At 38.3% G+C, this 19486-nt stretch overlaps 1 protein-coding gene across 12 annotated transcripts in view; it reads right to left on the reverse strand.

The window, feature by feature from the left end:
* NSD1 (nuclear receptor binding SET domain protein 1) overlaps positions 1–19486 on the reverse strand; it is a 141041-nt gene that overhangs the window by 4805 nt on the left and 116750 nt on the right. For all 12 annotated transcript variants that reach the window (XM_074313410.1, XM_074313415.1, XM_074313409.1 and 9 more), the window contains 7 exons: positions 16903–17059; positions 15241–15446; positions 12337–12449; positions 8116–8385; positions 6624–6740; positions 5386–5527; positions 778–884 (listed from right to left, as the gene is read on the reverse strand). In XM_074313410.1, the coding sequence (XP_074169511.1) occupies positions 778–884; positions 5386–5527; positions 6624–6740; positions 8116–8385; positions 12337–12449; positions 15241–15446; positions 16903–17059 (1112 nt within the window). The remainder of the gene's footprint in view (positions 1–777; positions 885–5385; positions 5528–6623; positions 6741–8115; positions 8386–12336; positions 12450–15240; positions 15447–16902; positions 17060–19486) is intronic.

The raw sequence follows: 19486 nt of genomic DNA on the forward strand, positions 1-19486 counted from the left end.
CAATTTTCATTGTGCTGTTACTTATTATAGAGAAATCTGAAAGCATCCAGATGTTCACTTACTACTGTCCAGCCATTATAGAAAAAAATTAACTAAAAAATGATTAAGAAGACTATGTAATAGCAAGGAAAATTTTTATAATATTTATGAAAAGCAGGATACAGACTTGTAAACAATTCTTAACAGTTATAGAATTATAATTCAGTTAAAGTGCACATAAAAAACCAGGAAGACACAACGTTTATACTATGTTACAATGGTAAGATTAAGGGTCCTATGTTTATCCACAGTGTTATATTATGTTTAGAAACTTAAATTCATTGGGGGGGGGAGGAGGGAGGGACCGGGAAGGAGAGGGAGGGAGGGAGAGGGAGGGAGAGGGAGGGAGAGGGAAGGAGAGGGAAGGAGAGGGAGGGGCAGGCAGTACCAAGAATCTAAGCAGAAGCAGCTTACTAGGAAATGTGAATGAGATCAGCTGAGACCAATAAAGACATGAGCAGTAAACCACTTTACAGATTCCTATTTTACAGCTTTTTATAGCTAGAAAAGTATCACCAATTAGAAGTCAGATTGCTCAAAACACTTCAACAATACCCAAAGATACTTTCTCGTATAATCAAACTGATCACCGGAATGCTTAGTTAATTGCCAGCGGCCTTACTGACAACTATTCAATGTCATTATTTCAAAGAAACATCTTCTTAAAAGACTCAGGCCTGCACTGAGTAGGGCAGGAGGGCCACACCATTATTCCCGATGCAAATGTTTGGAAGGTACCTTTGGCCTTACACCCAAAAAGCCACTGCAATTCGGGGCTCCACATTTGCAAACGGTCTTTCCATTCCCAAGACATTCTAGGTTGTAGTTGAAGGTAAGTTCAGTGCCTGTATAAGAGACCGTGAAAATATTAATATCTATGGCTTTAATTATATTATTTCTGTATTAATCACAAAGGATATTGACTTAAGAAAAATAGATTAATTTTAAGAGAATAAAAACTTTATTAACTTCTAAATCCACTATATTAATAAATTCTGAATTCTGTACCATTAATTAGCTAATACAAACTAATAAGAGAAAAACGTAAGTGGATTAACAAGTAATACTTAAAATAACTTTTACTAATTATTCCAAACTTTTCTTGATTCCCTCTACCAAGGCCGTAGAGGTGTTAATATCCCGAGTTGTTTTTCATTTGTTTTCTAACCTTTCAGATTCAAAATATATTACTAAAAACAACTTATTTTACACTTTATTCCAGGCACCGGGAATGCGAAGTATGAAGAAAACCTGTTGGTCTGTGCCAAGGTGAGCACCAGGCAGCGCTCAAGGGACAGACATCTCAGTACAGAGTCATACCAGAGAGCTCTAGCCCACAGACCTAAGCCCTGGCTTATATCCCAGTAACACCACAATCTAAGATGAGTGACTTGAGCCCTGTGTCCATCTCTTACATGGAGAAATAAAAATCTCACAAGCTTATTGAGAGAATAAGACATAATGCACATAGCAGTAATTTGTAAACTTTAAAAACTCAAAACATGTTAGGGTAGGCCTAACAAACACAATAGTTTTTTATATGTATATGAAGAGGTTGTCTCTGGGCAGGGGTAATGGCTTAAGTGACAATCATTCAGTCAAAATTGTCTAATCTTAGAAAGATTTCCCAGTGCAGACTGACCCATCTTCTGTCACTGAGACTAATTAACATATATGTACTTTTTCATCCAATATTAGAAGTAGATTATTTGGTTGAGCAAATAAAGCAGTGGGCTTATACTTAGGGTACGAATGATACGAGTACTAGAATCACTCACAGCCTGGTGAGAGGCTCACACTGCAAGAGCTAGCAGGGTCAGAAACTAACCAAGGTTAGCAGCAGGGTCACGTTTCCCCGCTCACACCCACTGTGAACTTACTGAATGATGGGTAATTCTATCACTCTATTCTTTTCTTATTAAACAATTTATATGTACATAGCTTTCAAGATTTTAGTGTGCTTATAACATACCTCAGCCATATACACAAGTATAAGACAGCAGGATACGTGGCATAACCTGAAACTCATTCAGCATCTAGTATGTAAACATGACCACACAACAGGGTAGAGCAAAAATATCAGTGTACACCAAGGAAAGACTCATACCATTCTAGAAGAGTCCAATATACAATAATCCTTGACAGGTCTGAACTTACTGCGGATGGCCAAAGAAGAGATACGTATGAGTGAGTATGACATACATGGGAGACAGAAAATCACAGGTATGTGATGAGCCCAGGAAGTTGGATGAGTAAGGAGAGCCAGCAGCAAAGTTCTGATCCCACCTACCAAGGCCGAAGCTATTACAGGCACCTCGCATGGCACTCAGCACATTCTATCTCGTTTCCCCATCCCACCCATGAGGAATCAAAGTCAAGCGAGGACAATAACAAGGTCTATGAATTCCAAAACTATGCTACCTGAGCTGATATGGGAGTAGAGAGAACAGAAATTTGTGGCTAGACATGGTAGAGGCAGCCACCCCCAAGGATAAACTAAAGTTCTGAGTATAAGTGTGGAACTACAAGTTGTCAGGAGAGATATAAGAACTGAAGTCTGGGGCCGGCCCGGTGGCTCAGGTGGTTAGAGCTCCGTGCTCCTAACTCCGAAGGCTGCCAGTTCGATTCCCACATGGGCCAGTGGGCTCTCAACCACAAGGTTGCCAGTTCAATGCCTCGACTCCCGCAAGGGATGGTGGGCTCTGCCCCCTGCAACTAAGATTGAACAGGGCACCTTGAGCTAAGCTGTCTCCCGGATGGCTCAGTTGTTGGTTGGAGCACGGGCTCTCAACCACAAGGTTGCCAGTTCAATTCTTTGACTCCCGCAAGGGATGGTGGGCAGCGCCCCCTGCAACTAAAATTGAACACGGCACCTTGAGCTGAGCTGCCGCTGAGCTCCCGGATGGCTCAGTTGGATGGAGAGTGTCCTCTCAACCACAAGGTTGCCGGTTCGACTCCCGCAAGGGATGGTGGGCTGTGCCCCCTGCAACTAGCAACGGCAACTGGACCTGGAGCTGAGCTGCGCCCTCCACAACTAAGACTGAAAGAACAACAACTTGAAGCTGAACAGAACCCTCCACAACTAAGATTGAAAGGACAACAACTTGACTTGGAGAAAAGTCCTGAAAGTGCACACTGTTCCCCAATAAAGTCCTGTTCCCCTTCCCCAATAAAATCTTTAAAAAAAAAAAAGGAACTGAAGTCATGTATGACTGAGTAACATCTGAATAATTAATACAGAGGAACCACATGCCCCCTGACCCCCAGGTGGTTAAAGAATGAAGAAAAGAATGAGAGGAGTCAGACGAAGAAACCAAGTAACATGGATATAATACATATACTTTACAGCACTTTGGCAAGGATTGAGATAATATGCTTGAAACAGTGTCTGGCATCTGATAAATGGTAGCTTTTACAGCATTGGCTTGATAATTCTTGTTACAAAACAGAAATTTACCCAATGTACTCTGAAGCCACCCATTCAAAAAACTTGATACAAGTTACCATTTAAAAAATCAGTACCATAGTCCAGCAGAGTGCAGTGCAGTGATGCTCAAACATTGTTACCTTTATCATCTACTACTTTAAGTGAAGTAGTACAATACAAAAATATGAGAATTGTCAGAACCTTTAAAATTCTGAAAAACTTAACTCCTGGGCAGTATATTTAAACTGTAGAGAAAAAGATATACTGGGGTAGGAAAGAAAAATGTCTACTGATAAAAAAAAAAAAAAAAAAAAAAAGTGGAGCCGGCCCAGTGGCTCAGGTGGTTGGAGCACAGAGTTTCCAACGCCGAGGTCGCCGGTTCGATTCCCACATGGGCCAGTGAGCTGCGCCCTCTATAGTTAAGATTGTGAACAGCTCTCTCTGGCGCTGGGCTGCGTGAGTGGCCGGCAGCCAGTGAGAGCTGCCGACTGACACCTGGAGACCGGCTGCCTCAGCTGGGGAAAGCGCAAGGCTCATAATACCAGCATGGTCCAGGGAGCTGTGTCCTACACAACTAGACTGAGAAACAAGGGCTTGAACCGGAGTGGGGAGAGGGGAGGCGGAAGAAGGGGAAAGAAAAAAAAGCAACAGACCAAAAGCTGACCAAATTGCTCTTTAATTATTTTATCTTGATTAATGTTGCCTGAGGTAAACACACCTTGGGCAAAGGAGAACTTTGGTCTTATTCCAGGATGCTCATCTGGGATTTCTGCCTCCACAGTAATTGGACTGTACTGTCAATTACAAACTACCTAGGCCAGTCCCTTCTTAGTTTGAATGTAGGAGAATGATCTTTAAATTTAAATGTTTTGCTCGTGTCCCTACAAAACTCATTTTGAAAAATTATGTACTTCTTTGTACATTCAAAATTCATTAACTTTATACAAGTCTAAATATTTTCTTTTAAATCATGCAATTTAAACGGTGTCATGTGTATGAATATATGCTTAACATAAATTCATCAAAACCTTGATGTTTCAGAGTAAGCTCCTTTAATTAATGGAAAATATATATTACTTTACTTTCAAGCCTCTCAGCCATATCAGATTGACTTTCAAACATCTTAATAATGTCCTGCTTATAATACCTCACTCTACACTTAGTTCTTAGAGGCACAGGCACCCAGGCTGGGCATGACAGAGCTGTGCATTCTCTGAATGTCCAGTTCTTTGGCATCCTAGAGGTGAGTTGTTTGTGTTAAAGTAGCCATGGGTTCATAAACCATAAAATTCGGATGGGTAAAATAAAGTGGGTGAAGGGCAACTGTGAAAGGGATGATAAGGAGCCATGGATTGCTGATGCTTTCTAAGGCAGATCAATTTTCAGGGAGTTCATATAAAAGTTATGGAAAAGGTCAGGAAATTTATTCCGTTAAAACCATCCATACCCAGAGCTTGAAGACAGTAAGTATGCTAAGTGAAATGAGTCACTCACAAAAGAACAAATACGTATGATTCCACTTATATGCAGTTCCTAGAGTAGTCAAAATCACAGAGACAGAAGTAGATAGTGGTTGCTAGGGGGTGGGGGAGGGGGCGTGTGGAGTTAGTGTTTAATAGGTGCAAAGTTTCACTTGAGGAAGATGAAGAATTATGAAGATGGATGGTGGTGATGTGAATGGACTTAATGCCACAGAACGACACATTAAAAATTTTTAAAACGGTAAATTTTATATTATATATATTATACCACACCACCACCACCAACAAAAAAATTCCATGCCAAGTACTATCTGGAAAGTCTTTTTATATACCCTCAGAGTTTGCAAACCTCATTTTGAATTACAGGGCATGTGGGATTTTTGGATGATAAAATCTGAAATTCCTTTCTTAACTCCAGAATGCTTAAATGATTCTTACCTGCTTTAATGTCACTCAGGGCAAAAAGGCCAACACGGGTATCTCCATTCACAGACCATTTCTGTGTTTCACAGTTGGGCTGGCAGCAGTGATTCATGAACCGAGCATAGTTTCCTTTGGGACCAGCATCAATGATCCGGTCCTAGAATTCCAAGAGATGCTGCTTATCAGATACTTCCTGAGAATTCTACCACGCTGGAGTTCCTATTTGTAAAGTCTGAATCTCCCAGTACTTTTCAAAGTGTACTCCCTGCATCAGCACTAGCATCACCATCTGGGAACTTGCTAGAAATGCAAATTCTTAGGTTGCACTTCAGATATATTAAAACAGAAACTCTGAGGTGGGGCCCAGCAATCTGTGTTATAACCAGCTCGTTAGGTGATTCTGATATGTGAAGTTCGAGGACCACGCCCTAAAAGCAGCAGCTTGTCCCATCCTCTAAATTAGGCAGTCCTGAATCCTGGCTACACATCAGAAATCACCTAAGGAGTGATTTCTGATGCCAAGGCCCATCCCAAACGAAGATGAGAACAGCTGGAGGTGAAGACTGCACAAACCATAAGGGTACATACAATTTGATAAACGTCTACAAAGTTTCACACCAGGAAAGAGTTTTGTTGCAAAACTAGTGGAAGAAAAAATAAAGATAATGATGATGATAATAATAAAGCTAGCAGTACCTAATATTCAGGTACAAAAAGGAATCTCAGATATACAAAAAATAAACACATTAGAATGGCAGAATTAGGCATTAAGTTCCAAATACAATTCTAGGCCCCAATGAAATGAAACGCATCAGAAAATTCCTGTAATTGGAAAGCTGACTTGGGTTCCATAAGCTGAGTTCTATAGTCAATTTATATGACCTTCTCTATGCACTAAATAAATATCAACAGTCAGTTTGTCAATCTGTAGAATAAAAGAATGATTATTTACTTTTCTGGCTTCAAGTTTTAATCTGATAGGAAAAATACTAAAAGATATAGCCCCCAACTTACACTGGATAGATCAAAACTTACACTGGAATGCTAAAAGCAGCATAGTTTTTGGCTACAGACGTATAACCAGAAATGAGCAAACTTACTTATTCCATCCACAACCTTGATCGAGCAATCTCTAGGAACATGGGGAAAGACACTATTTGGGTAGAGTACGACATGCCTACAAACACTGTGGCTAGGACAACACTAATTTCACAATCTTACAAAGTCTGAAAATAACACTTTCCATTACTTACCTTGTCTAGGGTGAGCATATAGAAATTAGTGATATCGTGTTCTTGGGCGTAACGGATTCGGGCTCTGCATTCTTCTTCATCTATTAGCTCACCCACATACTCATTCACAAATTCACCCTGGAACAAGAAACAGCTCTTGACTTACTGGCAAAAAGCACAACTGTGTTCACAGGTACACCTTTACTTTAAAAAAAAAATAATAATGAAAATAACAGATTCATTATTCTCCATAGATTCTCCAAAGCAGTTCATGTGCATGTAACTCGTCACTTAACAAAGGTTTATTCAAGAAACATAAGAAATATGATGTTTCAAATATTTGACAATGAAAAGCACCTCTCTACTCCTGCCATTTGGAGAAACACAGGGATACGCTGGATGCTAAAGACCAACCAAAATGGAAGGAAGCCCACTAAGGCTCCACTGTAATGGTGAAATGGACAGTCAATCCCTTTACCTGCCCAAACACCTAAAAGTCAATTTCCCTAAACTATGTACTTTTCCCTTGGAACGTGCCCTGCCTGCTGCCCTTCCACATTTCACACCACTGTCCTCCAGACTCACTACATCACAGTCCTACTGGCTTTCATTCATGTTGTCCCCTCTACGCAATGCTTTAACACTCAACTGACTTACGCCAACAACTACTTATCTTTCAAGTCACAACTTAAAATAGTTTCAGAGACAAGCAAGTTCCAGGCCCTTTGCCACATGCCTCCAAAACCCTTTCTGCTTCCATACTGGGTTGATTACTTCTTCAGTGTCTGCCCCGCTCTAGAATGCTAGAATGTAAAATGTATGAAAGCATGGAACGTGTCCCTTACTGATCACTGCATCTTAGGCACAATGTCTCAGCAAATGACCAAACAGACCAACCCAGATTCACTTTCTTTCCTAGAAACAAACTTCAGTGAAATCCTTCACAAAGTATAACCAGAGTAAGATTTATTTTATTAAAACGTCAAATAAGATTTATTCTACACAAAACTACACAATATTATCTATTTTTCAGAAATCTGCAGATTCTTCCAAGTTTGAAGTTGAAAATGTTACTGCATTTTCATTAGAGAAGGCCTAACCCTCCTTCATGGTTTATGACCCCAAACCTATTTTCCCTGAGTAAAACCAGACTTTATTTGTAGATGATTAATACATCTGAATCCTGTGCTCACTATCCCCTCTCTCTTAACTACAGGTGCTAGGATTTTCATAAAAACGCAAATGAAGGCCACAGTGTCTCTGAATTTCCCTCATTTTTTCCATCCTCACACACAGTGAACATGATCAATACTGAAGATTTTGAGAGATGATGGAGCACATCTATCCTCAAACCTCTAAACTCTAGAAGGCCATGGCAAGACACAATAATAGGTTAATCCCTACTGTTATTTTCCTTTATGATCAATTTTCCCATATTCACCAAGAAGAATTACTCATATTACACAACTGCAAAGAAGGAAAAAATCTGGAAATTAAGAAACGTTTTCTTCACCTTTTTAATATCTGTTTTTGTTCGGAGACCCCAGCCCCTCTGTAATGTGCGAAAAATTTCAACCTCTGGGTACTGGCGCTTCGTGAAGCACTGGTTCTGGCAGCGTCCCCCAGCAGGACAGACCGTGGGGTGGCACTCATAGAGTAGCATGCGGTTGATGCACTCGGAGTCTATCCCACAGGGGTTCTCGTCAGTAGCTTTACAGTTGCAACGAGGAATCTCCGACAAGTCTGCAGTGAAGATCTGTACCCTGCCAATTGGACGGTTCACCTGGAGAAGAAACACATACTGTAGTACATCAGGCAAGTCAACACAAGACAATTCAGGACCTACAAAAGGCAGGTTTCTTTTCCTTCAAGTTGCAAGCCACATTTCACACTATTTTGAACAATCAAGATTTAGTAGCATTATTCACAATAGCTAAAATGTGGAAGAAAACCAAGTGTCCACTGACAAATAAGTGGATAGGAAAAGTGCAGTAAAAAATTAATGGAATATTATTCAGCCTAAAAAGATAAAATGTTTCGAAACATGATATAACATAGATGAACCTGGAGGATATTATATGAAACAAGCCAGTCAAATAGATAAATACTGTATAATTCCACATATGTAATTTAGAGTAGTCAAAATTAGAGACAAAAAGAATGGTGGCTGCCAGGGGCCAAGAGGAGGGGAGAATGAGAATTATTTGTTTAATGGGTAGAGTTCCAGTTTTACAAGATAAAAATTTCTAGAAATGGATAGCGGCAATAGGTACAAACACTATGAATATCTATGAACTCCTAAATGTGGTTAAGATGATAAATTTTATGTTACCTGTATTTTACCACCATAAAAATTTGAGGAAATAAAAATTTAGGCAGTTTGATATAGAAATAAAGCCTCACTTGACATACAAAATGTTAAGTCCCACAAAATTTTTTTAAAAAATTAATTTTAAAGAATCATAATTTCAAAGGAGGAAGGCCAAGTGAATTATATATAACTGGGTTTGTGCTGTTGCCACACGGTGGCGCCACATTAGCTGCTATAGAAAAAAACCACCTCTCGAAGTGGTAAAGCGGTTGTCATGCAAATGTCTTTGGGTTAATAGGGGTTCCTATATGTGAAGATATATTTTAATATTTACTATTGTAATTTGAAATATTTTTAATAGACTACAGCAATATCACTCGTGCATTTTATTTAGTAGTGCTGCCAGTACTGAAAACTACAGTGAAAAATCCAGTGTGATTAAACATAGAAGGTCATATAGCTGCTGTGACACTGAAGCCATTAGTAGTTTTTACAACTACGTACTTGCAACAATGCTGAGGAAAAAAATAGACATCCCATAATAGAGATGGATTTGTACACTATGAGAATGAGTCTCCCCTACTTGGTATTATTTCACTTGGGAACAGTCTGAGTCTTCAGAAACCTGTCCCATACATAAAATTTGACTATTCAGAAATTGTGTGATTTTCCTAAATTGCCTTGCAACATTTGTGAGATACGAAATATATGTAAACGGTCTAGCAGCCTTTCAACATGGTAGATACTATAATTAAGTTCTTTCTTTTAATGTTCCTTTTAATTGTTTTGTCACATCAAATATTCTAGATTACCAATTCTAATCAATCTAAAATCACTATGATTACCTAAACAGTTATTTCTATCCTCTAAATTCTCAAATGGTTTCACTTCTAACACTTTGCCTCTTATTCTTTAACAATATTATAAAATCTATAATTTGTACAAATATGTTGTTTTCAACTCAGTTTTTAATAATAACTTAAGAGGACAGACATCTCATTGCCAGATCTCTTCCCAGATTCTTCAAAATACTGGTAAACACTGCAAACCTCTTGTTAATGGAGGAATACCCTTACCACCTGCAACTGGAAGCCATAAACCTACTAAGGCAAGTTCTACAGGGATAGAAGACAAGAGCTGAGTTCAATCACCTGAAACTACACGTCCTACACAATGGGTTTCTGAACATTCACCCCTGATTCAAGGTCCCTTTACCTGACATCAGCAACCCCCTAAAAAAGTTTCATCCTGTTCCTCCTTTTCTTTATTTAAAGGTATGTTTCAGTCCTTCTTTCTTGACATCTGATCTAACCTGTTATTAATCCCACATAAATCTCTTGCCTAACGTAAAGCAAACAAACAAGTAAAGCAAAACACATGGTTAAGTAAGAACAACACAGATAAATAATTGTAGGTAAATGCTTACTCTAGATCAGGACTGACACACTTTTTTGTAAAGGACCAGACAGTAAATATTTTAGGATTTGTAGGCCCTAGATCTCTGGTGCACGTAGCTCAACTCTGACATTTAACCCAAAAGCAGCAAATATGTAAATGAATAAGCATGACAGTGTGCCAATAAAACTTTAGTTATGAATACTGACATTTGAATTTCATATAATTTTCATGTGCCAGGAAATATTTTATTTTTTTCCCCAACCATAGTAGGCCAGATTTGGTCCATGGACTAGAGTTTGCCAACTCCTGTTCTAAATCCTTTTCCTCGAAATATGTTTGTTCCAAAAAAAATGAAGACACTGGCCTCTAAATTGTGTGATTAGATCACTAATGGGAAGTTGCTCCATCAATTGTCAGGCTTTTAATATGGTTGATATGCTACTCTGAAATGTCTACCTTGTTGTTATCTGACATCTATGACTGTGGGAACTGGATCACTTTCCCTTTATTGAGGCTTACCTACATTTAGTATTATGTCTCTATGCACAGTAACTCCATTTAACTCTCAATATACAACCTGGGTCCAATCCTTTTAGATGCAATTTCAGGTTTTAAGGTTTTTTTCCCCAGCAGTTTTGACTATTTGTAAGGATTGGTATTTTATAATTTTTATTCTTTTTTAGAGGTTTACCAAAGATCAAAAAGAAAATTTACTTATTTTTAAAAAATGGAATGAAACTCATTCTATCCACTAGACCCTTTTATAAATCTAAGCTATGTTATGGAATTTTAGGGTTTACTATATCTTGTAATATTTTACTATTTCACAGTTATTATTATTCATCAATGACTCCTAACGATGCAAAAAAAAAAAAAAAAAAGACTAAGTAAGAAAATGGAATTACAAAAGCACGATGCAATAGTGAAATGGTCACACTAGTTTTTTCATACTGCTTTGCCCAAAGTACTGTATTATCTTTCCAGAAAGACTAGAAGACTAGATATAACATCTTTGTAATCTGTTTTTACTAGGGTTCCTAGATTTAGCAAATAAAAACCCAGGACACCAATTAAATTAGAATTTCAGATAAAGAACAAACAGTGTTTTCATTTAAGTATGTCCCATAGAAAATTTGGAACATACTTAAACACACTAGACTCTAAAAATGGTGGTGAAACTGATTTCTAAGTGAAATCTCAGACTATAAGACTTCAGAAACTCAAAACCAGTGAGTACAAAAACAATGCATTTCTAATGACAAAAAAGAAATATGGTATCCAGGAATGACCTTATCACAAATATTTTGCAAGAACCTGGGTGATCTCATTTTGTTAACAGAGCTAATAGTATTCTTTCATGTTTTCTGACATTTGAGTACCAAAACCAACTTGATAAAAAAGGTTTTTAAAAAGGTTTTAGTAAACACTCAAATGTCTAATAAATTTGTTCTATTCCTTTATCTTTAAATCGGTAAATTATTCTTGAAAATGACTTAAAAATATATAAAAAATACAAAGGGCCCACTGGACTCAGATAAGAAATGGTGACGACTCTTGTACCAGGTAACTAAGGGTTACACAGACCTAACATGAATTCTCCTGACCTTGGGAATCCTAGTCATCCTGGTCACTGAAATCTTTAGTCACCAGCCATTACCCAAGTAGACTTACCCATGTGTATTATCCACACTATCTGAGGACCATTTATCATTTTTTATCATGGCTCTTTGGTCCTTTCAAAACGCAAGATGTTGGCTATGAACAGAATCTAATCCAATCTTCTTGTATGAGAAGACTTCCAAGGCAACACAAAAAAAAGAGTATCAACGCACAATTGATTTTATAAAGTGCTCACAATGTGCTAGGAATGGTGCTCTGGCACTTTGTTCTTATCTTCTTTCAAGCTTAGACTTCTACTTAAAAGGCTATGCTTGTGCTTCCAATTCTTGTCATGAACAGACTGAGAAGAGGGCAAGCTATACAGGGTCTCTCCTTGGGATGGCCTCTCCGGAGGCCTATTCTTACCTTTATATGTTTGTAAGGCGGCGGCTTCTTATCATTCTTCCGGTCTTCCTGCAGCTGCCTCAGCTCCTTCTGAGCCTTCAACTCCTCGAACCTGGCTGCAGCTTCCTGAAGAGCTAAGACAACGCACAGCACAAGTCAATCTCTGGGGACAGCTATTGATTTCGCTTCCCCCCCTTTTAAGTGGGAGAAAATCCATGTTTTAGACAAAAATCATCAACACTATATGGAAAACTAAGAAGTATATATGACTTCTATTTTCAAGGAAGTGATAGTCCCCAGGGTATTCAGATATAGCATTAAGACAAAATATAATCCAGCACTAAAGGGCACAGTACAGCTTCAGAGGAAAATTTAAAACAGAAACAAGTTAAATAATTTGAAAAAGCCCACACGTAACATCTCCTAACAACCACTAGCCTGCACCTGCTCAGTGCAGTCACTGCCTTTAAGCCTAATTCTTTGCTTGGTCTTGAACCTCCTGCTTCTAGACAACATCTTGCCTCGTAGGTACCCCAGGTAATGTGACACATTCCTCTGGAAGAAATCCAAAGTTGAAGTTTTCCTCTCCTTTTTGCTTATTCTCTAGAGCACCGGTCCTACTCTTATTACTTATTAGCTCTGATACAAAGGCAGACCTTCATAGATAATCTGCATTCAAGGCCTATACTTAGTGCATAAAAGATGCTTAAAACATTGTAATATCTGAAAAGTCCAACAAAATCTTAAGATTCTCATTCTTCTCCATGTAAAGCAAAATTTTAATTCATCATTCCTGACCCAGGTTAAAAACTCTGAAAAGAATTCCAATTTTCCCCCCTTTCTTCTGTGGCTTTTCCCATGCTATCAAGATTCTTTAAAGAAAATCTCACCTCGGATACATCCCTTTTTCTCCATTTCTCTGTCATCATGCAGCAGAGTTTGTACTGTCTGGAGTCCTCTAACTTGTTCTAAAATTCCTTCTTTCTTCATCTTATTTTCTAGCATGTCCTGCCTATCTACTCAATGTCTATCCAGTACCCATTATCCTCTCCACCCCATAGCACTCCCTGTGACAGGCTCATCACCTATGCCCAGAACTAGAAACAGCTACATCACCGACATTCCTGGTGGCAGCCTCTCACCTTTTATGGTCCCTACACTCTACCCAGATTGATTTCTAAAACTCTGCTCTGACCATAGAACTTACCTACCTTTTCAGGTAAATAGCCTAGTGCTCCCCGCCCCGTGCTTAAACTATACCAAATACTTGCAGGTCACTAACTCAGCATGTTAGACTGAAGATGTGCTTTCACATTTGCTTTCTTCTTGTTACAACATTTTAAGTTAACTTCTTCACAGTCCGTGTAAGGTTAAAAAATTGGATTCTGGCGCCCAACTCCCAGCGTTTGAAACCTTCCTCTATCACTTACCAGCACCGGGACCTTGGGCAAGTAATTTAACTTTTATGTGTCTCGGTTTCCTCATCTGTAAGTTAAGGATGATGGCATTTAACTTACAGGATTGCCACAAGGATTTAATGCAGAAAACAAACTAAACAGGGTCTGACAACAAACGGCAACTATTACCATTATGGTTCATTCTTCAAAGCATCACATAGGAACGAAGCTACACGTTATTTCCAAACTTCGGTCCCTAGTACAGTCAGGCTTCCTCCTGGTGTGCTCCCATAGCATACCATGCACACTTCTACAACACTCAGTAAATGAAATTTTGACTGCTGGTACCTGTGTCTAAATCCCCTATAAAAACATGTGCTCCGTGAAGGCAGAGGCACCCGGCCAGCCCAGCATCAAGGAATAGAAAGAGGAGAATCCCAGAGCTTCAGCAGGCTCAGACTTGCAGTATTCCCTACACTCCACCATCTCCCACAGCCTCGGTGGTGGCCAGCTCTGTGCAGACAAAGATGTTGGAGACTGGGTCCCTCACCATTTAAGATGACAACAATCATGCTACAGTATTAGTACTGATAGCCCTTATCTACACAGAAACCACATGGCCAACAGGTGAGGACCCACTGAAGTAACATGAGGCAAATGGGACCTTTGAAAATTTCTTCCCTATGGACATCATTCTCATTTCCCATCCAGGAAGTTTTCACCTGCCTAGAATCTTCTTGCACTTCACCAGGCAGATTCACTTTCTTAGAACCCTTTTTGCCTCATCATGTGGACAAAATCTTATACTTAAATGTCCAAATAGATTCAAATAACAAGTGATACCTGTATTGCCTTTCAAAGGACTACTAATAGAAGAAGGTAATTATCATTGACAGAATACCAACTATGTGCCCTGAAGGTTGACTTTTTCATTATCTCACTAAATAATCAGAGCAAACTTTACTCATTATATAGTACAGAAAACAGAGGCTCATAGTTGATTTGACCCTGTTTGGCCCCAAATGTCCCCCACTCCTTCACTGCTAGGACAGCTTATAAAAATCTCTTTTGATTCAGAATATTTATGTTTTGACTTTCACTATCTTATTTTGCTCTATAATTTTGGGTGAGTTTTATTTCCCCCAGCAAACTAAAACAACAATAACAACAACAACAAAACCCTCCTTGGAATAAATGTGGCTCTGCTAGAGATTGTGACCCTTGCCTAGCAAACCAATGTTTATTCTATAAAACAGTTACAAAACTTCAGTACTTGAAGAGATGTTGAGAAAATAGAACTTGTAAGACAACAAAAACGTCCCTTAAGGAAATTCCAGTTAAGAAAAGGTTAGGCTCAAAAACAATGAGTTATATGGGTCAACTTCCCTGCAAAATCCTATAGCTGCAGCCACATGCACCCTCAGAGGGCAGAACATAGCTGTTAATGGAACGTATGTAAATTCTAACACAGAGCAGATACTCAGGCAACAAGGTCTGCGTTAGTCTGAGAAACAAAAAGTATAGTTACCTTTTTTGTATGTTCCATCTACTCCTTTGCCCATCTTATCCTTGCTGCTTACATCCCCTTCCATGTAGGGAAAGACTCGGGCCTGGTGAGTCCACAGATAGTCATTAGACCCAAAGAAAAGCACAGGGAACTCGCCCACATCATGTCTCATCTTATCGATGTTGGAAGGTACAGCTCGAGGATGGCAGATCTCAGCTGGCCACCACCTGGGAAAAGTGAAAACAAAGATGGGAAACTCTGGAAGACTGCAAGGCACTAGGAAAATAACCTACTTTTAGGATAAAATAAGGAATAGCAATGTCTGTCTATCCACATTAAAGTCTGACCTTCAGCAATCTTCTAGTCTAACCAGAGAACATCCATCCTCACACACATGCTTACACACACACACACACACACACACACACACACACACACACACACACTCCCTCAGACTCAGTTAGTCTACGTCAAGGAGTCTATAAAAGGAAATAAGTAGAAATAGAAACAAAGCCTTATGACTGTAATGTTCACTGAAGAATTATCTATAAGGATGACAATCTAAATGCTTAATATTAAGGGAATAATAAAAGTAATTATGGTACACTATACAATGAAATACAATTTGGCCTTTAAAAAGGAAATTTTCAGTAATTACTAAGGGATAGAACAATGGCACCAAGAAAGTCTCCCCGCAAAGCACATATATACAACAACTTTAGGAAAACAATTTGGCATCAGCTATTAAAGCTGGAAACCTCTACCCTGCTATTCTAGTCTGAGAAAGCCCTAGAGAAGCTCCTATGCGTGTACACCAAGAAACATTGACAAAACGTTCATGGTCCAAATGAGAACGAAGAGCTGAAGTAAACTACACCGTGTAACTATAGTGTACTAGTGAACTAGAGCATGGTGCTGACCACAATAAATCTCAAGAGAATAATAGTGAATGGAAAAAAAAAAAGTTGTGGGAAAGTACAGCAAAAATAACCCGTTTATATATAAAAGTCTAAAAAAACATGTAGCATAAAACATTATACATATGGTAAAACTATACAGCAAGGCAAAAGAATAAAAAACACAAAATGCAGTATAGTGGTTACCTCTGGGTGTGAGGGGCATGGAGGGAGACTCAAAAGGACAGTAACGCGCTTTCTTTAACTGGGTGGTACATACACAGGTGCACAGGTGTTCCTTTTGTTATTCTTTAAAATCATGCATGTTACAATATTCTTTTGTATATTGCATGATCAATAAAAATAATTTTAAAAAGCAAGACACAAAACTGAGTATTAAACTATAAGGACAATTATTTTGAAGGTGCATGTACTGGTGTGTCTGCAAGTAAATATGCCAAAATGTTAACAATGTATCTTCTGTGTTTGTAAGGCCATTCATTAACGAATTTTCTATAGTAGTATGTGTTTATTCCCATGACCACAAACATAAAGTGAATTCTTTTATTAGGTTGATACAAAAGTAACTGCAGTTCAAAAGGTTAATAAAAATTGCAAAAACCGCAATTACTTTTGCACCAACCTAATAGAATGGAAAATTAATGGGGGGTTGGGTGGACCTTGCTTAATCAGGGAGATCATTTTTTAAAAATTAAGTATTATATGTAAGAGATCCCAAGAAACGGGAAGGTGAAAGAAATGAGCGCTAATCTCCATGCTCACTCACCTGTATCGTCCAACCTTTACCCAGACAATTTCCCTGTAGTGTGGCTTTTTGCCTGCCTTACAGTCATTGCAATACCAGTTTCCTTCAGGGATATCAATGTTCAGGCATTCCCGATGAAAAGCAGCAGGACAAGAATCACAGCACAGAAGGCTGCCTCCTATAAGAATAAAAACTCTGTCACTCAGAATTACAAGGTTGCATATAAAGACCCAGCTAAAACAAATTGTGCTCAGCTCCTAACCAATTATTTCTCTCTCAGCCAAGGGCCTAGTAATTTAATCAGTTATTCAGAAAGACTTTCATACAAGAGCATTCCCTTTCCAATATTCGTGAACCACACCCCTGAGGGTTTGTTAGATTCACAGCAAATAAACATGAGATCTTATTGGCAAAATCAGGTTAGGGCAAACCTCTAAAAGTTGTGTATGTATATACACACATATATACATTACTTCCTCTTCACTAAAAGGTAACACACTAAGAGAATATCAATGACACACAACGACCAGAGTATACAGAGCACAAGCTTTAACTAATGTCAGATTTGAGCACTACGATCATGTGACCTTGGGAAATTTATTTTCCTGAGCTTTAACTTCCTCAACGGTTAAGTTGTTTTCTACAATGAACAATAAATAAGCAAATCTGTCTCAGGAGTAAACAAGTGAATAAACTGCCAAGTAGTGTCTGACAGGTAATCAGTCTCTGTAAGGTCAGTTCTTTCCTTCTTTTTAAATTACTAACTTTTTAATCTTTCTTATGTTTGGCACTCTCATGGCACTTATGACCACTTTTCAGAATAACGTTTATAAATACATAAATGTAATAAGTAAAATAAAAAGGACACTGATCAAAATGTTAGAACAAGAGATTAGTTATATACGTTTCTTTGCAATGCATAAATAATAAGATCTAGCAGTAGTAATGACTGCAAATATTTCAAAATATCAACTGCAATAATTGTTATTTTCATTGGTGACTAAAATCACAGGTACTAATGTGATTTGTTGATGTAAGTTTCCCCTCTCCATCCAAGTTTTCAGACACTAGGCTTATTACCGCGTTTCCCCAAAAATAAGACCTAGTCGGACAATCAGCTCTAATGCAACTTTTGGAACAAAAATTAATATAAGACCAGATCTCGTATCATATCATATCATATATCATACCGGGTCTTATACTAATGTTTGCTCCAAAAGACACATTAGAGCTGACGGTCCAGCTAAGTCTTATTTTCCGGGAAACATGGTATAGAAGCTCTCTTATCTGTGTTGTATACTGGAGCTCAGATTCAGAGTGAGATTTCATTTGGGAAAAAAGTCTGTTGCTACAAAACAAGTTTGAAGAACTTGTTTACTCAATACATATAGCCTATACTCTATGCTCTGACACTCATTTAGCTATTCTTGTGCATCTTGTGGATAAGTCAAGCACTGGGACATTAGGAGTTACCTAGAGTCACAAAAGTTTAACTGCCCCAATAATGTAATAACTTCTACAACATTCCTATCTATGCTTAGTTATCTGCTGAGTCACAATATAATAATAGCACAGTTTACCAACTAACTACATGGCCTTAGTAGAAAAATCCTTTTACTAAGCTGGCATTCATGACATACCAGAAGTATTTCACATGCAATAAGGCATTTGATCAAAGAAGGATATAACATAAAAACAAATCTAGACAGAATACCCAGTGAAAAAAGGCCAAGGGTCAGAGCTGAGGGGAATCAGTTTTGCAGGGAAGGACATAATGGGATATGAACTGAGGGGAATATGAGGAAAGAAGTCAACAGGATTACTCTAGGTAGACAGGTGGGAAGTAGGCAGGACAGTCTGTGGTAGCGGTATAGGATATATAGAGAAGAAACGACCAGAAGATAAAAGAGTAAAAACTGCATGAATCATCAGAGGAAACCAAAAGATGAAAAAGTGACATTTGGTGGAAGAGGGTAAGAGAAAATAAATTTGAAACATATTTCTGTATTCTAGGGATTGATTCCTTTCAATTTAGGAATTTACCATATTATTATCCTAATACTATGGATAGTTACCTTCAGTTTTCTCCTATACGTGGGCCCAAAAAAATGTCCTAAGAATAGTCTCTCGCTGTGTTCTAAACAGCAGGATAATCTTAAATAGTGGGATCAGAAGTTCCTCAGGCTTTTGGGCCTCAGGACCACTTTATACTAAAAAAAAAAATAAGGGAGATTCCCAAAGAGCTTTTGTTTATGTGGGATAAAAATGTTGATATTTACCAGAGATTAAAACTAAGAAAATTTTAAAAATATTAATTCATTTTTAAATTACAATAAATCTACTGTTAACATAAATAACATTTTTGTGAAAAAACTGTATTTTTCAAAATAAAAAATTTTTAGCGATGGGACGGCCAGTTAGCTCAGTTGGTTAGAGCACAGTGCTCTTAACAGTAAGGTTTCCGGTTTGATCCCCACATTGGCCACTATGAGCTGCGCCCTCCACAACTAGATTGAATAACCCACTTGACTTGGAGCTGATGGGTCCTGGAAAAACACACTTAAACAAATAAAAGTAAAAAAAAAAAAAAAAATTTAGTGAGCTC

This window comes from Rhinolophus sinicus, linkage group LG10 (genome assembly GCF_036562045.2).
Source record: "Rhinolophus sinicus isolate RSC01 linkage group LG10, ASM3656204v1, whole genome shotgun sequence".
Taxonomy (NCBI): Eukaryota; Metazoa; Chordata; class Mammalia; order Chiroptera; family Rhinolophidae; genus Rhinolophus; species Rhinolophus sinicus.